The sequence below is a fragment of the Galeopterus variegatus genome, unplaced genomic scaffold, assembly GCF_000696425.1.
Source record: "Galeopterus variegatus unplaced genomic scaffold, G_variegatus-3.0.2 Scaffold380, whole genome shotgun sequence".
NCBI classification, from domain to species: domain Eukaryota; kingdom Metazoa; phylum Chordata; class Mammalia; order Dermoptera; family Cynocephalidae; genus Galeopterus; species Galeopterus variegatus.
Genome location: NW_007726491.1, coordinates 85595 through 94459, shown reverse-complemented (window position 1 = coordinate 94459; position 8865 = coordinate 85595). Strand labels below are relative to the sequence as shown.

The 8865-nt window shown below is 33.2% G+C and overlaps 1 protein-coding gene across 2 annotated transcripts in view; it reads left to right on the top strand.

Annotated features, from left to right (window-relative positions):
• Positions 1 to 8865, top strand: part of ACAP2 (ArfGAP with coiled-coil, ankyrin repeat and PH domains 2) — a 139975-nt gene that overhangs the window by 99443 nt on the left and 31667 nt on the right. For both annotated transcript variants that reach the window (XM_008568140.1, XM_008568137.1), the window contains exons 11-12: positions 6934 to 6985; positions 8450 to 8550. In XM_008568140.1, the coding sequence (XP_008566362.1) occupies positions 6934 to 6985; positions 8450 to 8550 (153 nt within the window). The remainder of the gene's footprint in view (positions 1 to 6933; positions 6986 to 8449; positions 8551 to 8865) is intronic.

Below are 8865 nucleotides of genomic sequence, written 5' to 3'. Positions count from 1 at the left end.
CGCCACCACACTCCCAAGCGGCGCACTATAGCAGTGCGCCACCGGGCCGGCCCTTCTGGCAAATTTCTGTAACCAGAGTAGGAAATATAGAAAAAAAAAATGTGATTGGCAAACCTTTATAATAAATAAAAATTACTCAACCAGTACAGTTTTATGATATAATGTTAGAATTGATCTTTAACCTTCATATTTCAAAACATCTTACTTAAAGTTTAACAAAGTGAAAATACATTAAATCCATGGAAACATACCATTATGTTAAGAAGAAAAGAAATGAACTTTTATGGACTACTCCAATGAGAAATGATCTCAGAGTTCCAAACAAAGCCCAGTAAGTGTTAGTGGAAAATTGCACTGCCATTTAGGGCAATAGAAGAAAATTTTGATTTAAGCATGTACTTTTTCATTTTTTTGGTATTTGTTTTATGAATTCTATTAATTGGCGTAGATCTTAAAATACAACTAAGATCAAGCAAGGAATAACTGTTAAATTCTCAATTATAGACAAGGTACCTACCATTTGCAAGGTGAGAAAGACCATGCCTTTGGAAATTAGGCTGCTTTTTAAAGGAGATGCCATGTATCATCTATATGTAGTGAGATAGCAGTTTTGATTAGAGTCATAGATTGTAATTCAGCACTCTAATTTTCATTAAAAAAGTGGAGCTGCAGAGAGGTGGTCACTCTTTTAGGGTCATAAAGCTGGTTTGGGAAAAGTTGAGACACAAAACTGGAGCCCCCAATTCTTACTCAAGTATCCTGTGGCATTTTTTTACTCGCTATGGAAATTCCAAGCAGCCTGTTATTTTGATAAGACAAAATATAACTTCAACTACTAAAAAAAACCCCAAATTCCTAATCCACTTATACTGTTAACAAAAAATTATGGATAGCAAATTAACTTCATTTTCACATGCCTTTAAAAAACATTTTGATGAACACACTAGTAAAAAGTTGACTTGTGAAGAATATAGTGTATAAACATTGGCATACAACTCCCTTCAGAAACAAAATCAAAACCTTGTAACAAAACTCTTTAAATATTTTCTAGATTATAGTTAAGAAACTATAGGGAGTAGAAAGAATAGTAATCTGTTAAATATCATTTGGAATTTTCTCCTGCTTTTTAATATTAAAATTTGGAATGCATCTGAATTTCTTAAATGAGGTTTATCAAAAATCTAATCTCAGGAAATACTTGCAAATAGTTTCCCTTTGCCCATGTTTTACTTTAGAATCTGTACTATTTCTCTAATTAGTTTTCTATTGAGCTTATTTTAATATATTCTACTAGACTTTGAATAAAAGACTGTATTTGTGATATTTATGCCTTAACTTTAAAAATCTGGGAATCCAATTATTCATATGTGAAGATTTTTCTGCCCACTCCTTAAGTGTTTTTTTTTTAGATTGTGGATTAGTTTTGGGACATTTTGTGTTGTCACCATAAGGTACCAGTCTTATAATGACCCGTTTGCCATTATCTATAGTTTAATGAAATTATGGCATATAATATTTTCAAAATCAACTTTTTAAAAAGACCACCTTCCTGAGGGAAATGTGAATGTGACTAGGAGTTTCCAAATAGTTTTAAAACCTCACTCTGCGCTTCATAAATTACCAGTATATTTTGAAAGCATCATTCTGTAACCAGAAATTTAACTGAATAGATAATATTTTGTGTGATGCTGTTGAAATAGCATAAGTAGTGAAAAGTTTTACATCTTTTATGGACTGTTGAGATTGTTTCTGATTGGTTTCAGATTTCTAGTTTGTGGTGTCTCAAAATTTATGCATGTGTAATAGGTATTTTTCTGAAGACACATGAGGTTTACAACAATAATGTTTCCTTATCAAGTCATTTTTTTCAGTGTGGCAGGTTTACTTCAGGCTCAAATCAGTGGATTACTAAAACCCATATTTCTCTCTTGCTTTTCATGATAAATTTAGAAAAGATGAATGAACAAGGAAAATAAGTAAATTTTAATATAATTTATTTAGTAATAACTTGGAAAAACTAATAAAGAAATTGAATAATGACTTGCTATGTTCAGTCTTTGTTAAACTAGAAAATAAAGTTAAAAGCATAAAATGTATTATACAGTTTTTAAAAGCAAAGTGTTCTGTGTGCTGTTGGTACAGGTATAAGTGATTTTTTTAGTTGGTTTTTTTTTTTTGGTGGCTGGTCGGTATGGGGATCCAACCCTTGTCCTTGTTATTGTCAGCATCAAGCTGTAACCAACTGAGCTAAATGGCCAGCCCCCCTTAATTGGCTTTTTATTTTAAAATAAGAAGTGTAAACGTAGATTAAAAATAAATCCTTGGGCCGGCCTGTGGCTCACTCGGGAGAGTGCGGTGCTGATAACACCAAGGCCACGGGTTCGGATCCCATATAGGGATGGCCGGTTGCTCACTGGGTGGGCGTGGTGCTGACGAGCTAAATGGCCAGCCCCCCTTAATTGGCTTTTTATTTTAAAATAAGAAGTGTAAACGTAGATTAAAAATAAATCCTTGGGCCGGCCTGTGGCTCACTCGGGAGAGTGCGGTGCTGATAACACCAAGGCCACGGGTTCGGATCCCATATAGGGATGGCCGGTTTGCTCACTGGGTGAGCGTGGTGCTGACAACACCAAGTCAAGGGTTAAGATCCCCTTACCAGTCATCTTTTTAAAAAAAATAAATAAATAAATCCTACTTATGTGGTGCCTTAGAGTCTGCTATCATTTAATGAAAGTGGTAGTGGGTGGGCAGGTAGGAGAAAAGTTTTACTTGGCTAATATTTCATGGTCTTTGAAATTCTTAATTAGTGATCCCACTTTTCTTAGGAAAAGTTTTTGGTTGTCTCAGATTTATATAGATATACCTATAGTGATTATTAGTTCTCTTAATTTTTGGGAGCAGCTTATTAAGATGAGGTGAGGTACTATCTATATTTTATAACCATGAACATAGAGGTAAAATGTGATAGTAAAAGTATGCCCAGGTATGCTAAGTACTACCAGAACTTTCTCCAACATAATACTTGAAGAAATTATTTGAATACTTCTGAAATATTAACATTTCACATTCCTAAGAGTTTGAATTAATTGTACAGATACAATTACATATGCAGTCAGCCCTTCGTATCTCAGGTTCCACATCCTCAGATTCAGCTATTTGAGGACTGAAAATATTCGGGGGGTGGGGGCAAATACAAAAAACAATACAATAAAAAAAACACAAATAAAACTACAGTATAACACTATTTACATAGCATTTACATTGTATTAGGTATTATAACTAGTCTAGAGATGATTTAAAGTATGTGGGAAGGTGTGCATAAGTTATATGCAAATATTACACCATTTTATATAAGGGACTTGAGCATCCATGGATTTTGGTATCTTGAGGGTGGGGATTCTGGAACCAATACCCTGTGGATATCGAGGGAGGCCTGGTTATGTAGAATACGTAAATAAAATGCAACAGATACTTTTGACTATTTTGTTAGGTTATGAGCTTAAGCTTGTTCCTTTAATTCTTGCTTTGTTTTCATATCATGCTAGTCCTTTGCTTATTTTGCACATTTACGTTTTCATTCTTTTACCACCTTTCCCTTATGTTTTAATCCTGCCCCATTTTTTCACATGACAGGAAAAAGCCCGATCATATCAGGTACCAAATGGCTTTCTTCCCTTCACCCTCATCTTACTCCAGTTTCCTCTTTGGCACGAGAAAGCTCATGATTAACTCGCATTTCAGTTGGATTACTTGCAATGGATAAAAAATCTCTATGTTTTAAATTGGAAATAAAATATAAACATTTTATTTGAGGAATGGAATTATACCTTTTAATTGCATATCTCAATTTCTTTTAATCTGAAAGAGAACATTTGATGTGTTTATAATTACACAAAGAAGATAACACATGGAGTAATATGAATTCCTTTATGTCTTTTTGAAAAGGGGAAATAAGCAGTATACTCTTTAAAAGTTTGAGCAGTAACTAGGATTAGTCCCTTTGGTAACAACCACATTAATTAGGTTGAGAGAATAGTCAGTTCCTAGGTTTCTTTGTTTTACCATTTTTTTCCCTGTGAAAAAATAAATTGAATTTGAAATAAAGGAGCATACATGTTCAAGCTTTTTTTTTTTTTTTTTTTTTTTTCCTTTTTGTCTTTTTCCGTGTCCGGCAACGGATCGCAACCCTCAGTGTCGCCCCCGTACCGGACCGGGACCAGCAACGGGATCGCAACCCTCGGTGTTGCTCCCGCGCCTCGCTCAGCCAGTGAGCGGGAACTGGTCTGTATGTGGGATCCGAACCCTCGGCGGGAGCGCCGCCATGCTTCCCAAGCGGCGCACTATAGCAGTGCGCCACCAGGCCGGCCCAAGCTTTTAATTTTATTAAATGTTTACCTTTTTGGCACCTATATGAATGTGTGTATGAACCCATCACCTGTATAGTTTTAGTAATAAAGCTTCTGAAGATTTAGAAGTTTGACTTTACCCATGTTTCAAGTGCAGTTGTGGGACTAGTGCTCAAACATGGTAAAAGATTCTTGATTGTTTCTTATATATTTTTCCTGTCCTGCCCAAATTTTGTCATCTGGAAGCTCTCATTGGTATGTAAAAATTAATAATATTTAATTATTTATAAATTTAATATTTTAGTTTAAAATCTTTATTATATTGAATTACTTCAATTTGACATAGATATGAAGTGGTGTCTTGTTTTTACTAATGAAGCAAGAAATTCTTCTTTTTTCAAAACTTATATTTTTGCTTTGTGATCAGTTTATGAATCTTACAGAATATAGTGTAGTACTGTTAGCACAGTGCTTTCCAAAGTTTGTCTCTTTAGTTCTAATTGCTTTTTTTAGTACTTTCAAATCACAGGTAACAAGTGCTTAAAATATTAAGTATTTTTTCCAATATTCCATAGGGTATGAGCTGTTTATAAGTCTCATTTTTCCTTTTCTAAGAAGTGCTAATAACTAGGATTATTCTATAGGAACAATTAAAAATAATATTCCATTTTACTTACCTGATTAAAGTTTTGGTCAATGTTAGATGGGTATATTTAGCTCTTTTTATTTTTAATGGCAATGGAGAGTAGGGAAATAGTGTTACGAGACATATAGATGTTAGCAATTCAAAAATTTTTTCTACCTACAACATATTATGAGTTTTTCCCTTAGGAAGCATGAAATTAAGATGAATTTATGTTGTCTTTCCTAGTGTACAAAAATTGATGATATGAGACCATCACCCAGAAGCAGATGGCAAGGGAGCTGGATTTTAGAAATATATATGATCCATAAAGTTAATAATTAGAGTGAATGGTATCTGACAAAAAACATAAGTTTTATTTAGTATTTTCCTATTTATTTTTAAAGGATATTGTCCTAAGGTGCAGCAGTCAAGAAATTTATCTTTTGAAAACCTCAGAAGCATGAAAAGTTTACATGGTTATGTGGGTGTTTTTCCATTGTTCAATAAAACTCTTTGTAGTTTTCATCAAATTATATAATATGATTACTATCATATAAACCACGAATCTTTGTTAATTTAATTTATGCTACTTCAAATGATTTCTTAAAAAAACACTTTCATCAAGGTCAGAGATTGTTTCCATTGCATGTCATCCCACATGGCAGGGCTGCACCATTTGTTTGTTCACAGGTATTTCCTTTAACATTTCTAACCAAATGTCTGTCCCAAAGCAAAGAAACCCAGAAGTTCTTCCTTTTCTAGCCTGCCTCTTGATGATTTGCCTTCAGAGGCAACCCATCTCATTTTATCTAGATGCTTATTTAACAAATCTCTCTATTATAATGGTAAAGTGATACCTTTTTAAGTGGCAAGAAAACCTAACAGTGTTTAGTAAAAGGCTTAAAAATGGAAAAACATCTCCTAATCATTTTCTCAGCTTTGGAGAAGTACCTTAATTTTTTAAATTAGAAATTCTAAATATGTCTAAATACAATTTCTAGAGCTTTGTATTAGTATCAATGAAAAGGTAGAATCTCTTTCTGCTAAGTGATTAATAACTAATGTTTACAATAGAAATCATCTCACATGAAACTAATTTTTAAATAATGACTCAAATATTGTTTTACCTTTCATGCTTAATGAGAAGTTTTGCTTCCTTTTGGCTGTGAATTTTTTTTTTAAGTCTTTAGGCTTTTTTAATGTTTTAATAAATTAGAATTAGTAAATATGCAATAAATAGCTTATTTAGCTTTTTCTTATAAAGAAGATTGGAAGTAAATTGTTTGCCTAATAATTTCCAGTAATGAGCAGAACCATATAAATAGTTGGGTGAATCATTTGTAGTAATAACTGATTATTTTGCCTATAAGTATTTTATATGAAATTAAGGCCAAGTTAATTTGTGGTTGTCTCCTGTTTGATATCAGTTTTAAAATGATTAGTTTTCTATTTTGCTTATCAAATCAAACGTTTGGCTGTATTATCTGCTGAAAGTTTGAAAATAAAGCATGATTTATTGCAGTGCTTTACTGTATACAAATAGATATTTTTATTCACAATATGAATTTATTTCAACTTCATAATAAAAGCAATTATTTTGGGAAAAGACTTTAGTTTCTTTTGGAGGAATCTCAAAAAACTATAAATTTATACTTTAAGACAATTATTATTTAGTGATAGCATAAAGGATAACAGCTTTTGTTAGCATGTAAATTTATGACATAAAATGAATCAAAATACAGTAAATTTATTTTCCTAGTCTGTGGTTTTAAAATGCTTGTTCTTTACTTCAGTAGTTATCTCATATTGACATAAGTTTATATAAAGCAAAACAAAACAGTGCACTTGTCAAAACATAATTACCATAACCTGATTTTCAGTGTTTTCCCAAATATTTCATTTATAACAACAATGGAAGTAAATTATATTTATGAAAATTTAATCTATTTTGTATTTATTTAGACGCTGGTTTTCAATACAGAATAATCAGTTGGTTTACCAGAAAAAGTTTAAGGTAGGTGTTTTGTAAAGTAAGTAAGTGAAAACGCAGTGAATCCTTAGTTTCAGTTCTTTATTTGTTTATCTTGGTAAACATTGAAGTCCATAGATACTTATGTATACAAAATTACTGTAATTACTGTTTATTAGTTTATGTTTAGGTATGTATATGAGGACTTTAAAGTGGAAAATATCAACATTTGATCCTTAAGAACAGAGTGATTTTTTTTTTTTTGTCCTTTTTGTGACCGGTAAGGGGATCGCAACCCTTGGCTTTGCGTTGTCCGCACTGCGCTCAGCCAGTGAGCGCACAGGCCATCCCCATATAGGATCTGAACAGAGCGCCTCTGCGCTCCCAGCGCCGCACTCTCCCGAGTGCGCCACGAGGTCGGCCGAACAGAGTGATTTTGAATTCTGAATTCTTAACTCGTGGCGTGAGATGGATTTTTCTGTGTCCGAGGGTTATTACTTTTATTTATGTTTTTTTTTTCTGTCTAGTTCTGTGACAGAAATAATATTACCATTTCATAGCACTATTGTGAGGTTGAAGGAGAGTATACCTTTTAAGAAATATCACCTTAAGGCCAAAGGTGATAATATAGAAAGCTTAAAAATTACATTAATTAAAATGTTATTCTCAAAGTAATTCCAATAGAAACCCCTAAATTAGCTAATATTGTTTTTATATATGTTTGTTTTTCTGAACGTTATTTAAAGGGTGAGGAAATTTTATTTATTGGAAAGGCATACTGGAAAGACCATTAGGTAACTGATGATTTGCTTTTCACCTAGTTAGCCTTTATGAACTATATTCTGTAAACTGTAAATTTTGAATATCCACTTAACTCTTGAGATGATGTAATATGAAATTTTACTCACTAGGTTCTATGGTAGCAGCTTTGTTCCATACAAATCCTTACTTACAGCTAATTAGTTCATGGTTTCTTTTACTCTGATAACTCAGTTTTGAGTTTATATTTTTATTAAGTAGTAGAAAATAAAACCTTTCTCATTTTCTTAGGTACTTTAAGAAGGATTGATAAGCTTTGTATCTTTCTTTGAGTTATTTAAAGTTTGATTCATTAAAGGCTTGTCTTTTGGAGGAAAGTAGCTTTTATTATATGTGAGTGGGGATCAGGAGAGTAATGGATGTAAAGCAGATTGAAGAAAATTAACCAGAAAGTAACATTTATTGAGCATCTATTAAGTACCAAGTATTGGACCAAGCTCTCTTTATAAACTATTTCACTTAATCTATATACAATAATTTTATTAGGCAGATAAAATTATTAAGAGGACAGAATTACTTTTATTAGTTTTAGGTATGTCAATAAAACCCATCTGTATCTAAAGTAAGATAAAATATAAATCTTTAAAATTGGACCATTTATTACAAGTAATATTTTTAAGTGTGTTATTATTGGTAGTACTATTTAAAATTTAAGTTGATAAGTATGGAAACGATTTTTCTTTATTGCAGGATAACCCCACTGTCGTAGTTGAAGATCTCAGGCTTTGTACAGTGAAACATTGTGAAGATATAGAACGAAGATTCTGTTTTGAGGTGGTCTCTCCAACAAAGTACGTGGTTCTGAAGTATCAGAGAATTGCTTTTATGTTTCTATAGTTTATCTTAAAGAACTTTTCAGAGTAGAGAAATTTGCATTTGACTTGTGATTATCTGTGCTAAAGAGGAAAAAAGTGTTTTAAAAATAAATTTCAGGGGCCGGCCCAGTGGCGCACTGGATAGTGCGCCGCTTGGGAAGCGCGGCAGCGCTCCCGTCAGAGGGTTCGGATCCCACGTACAGACCGGCTCCCGCTCACTGGCTGAGCGAGGCGCGGGAGCAACGCCGAGGCCTGGGGACCCCCCACCCGGCCCCGGGCACGCACGGGGGC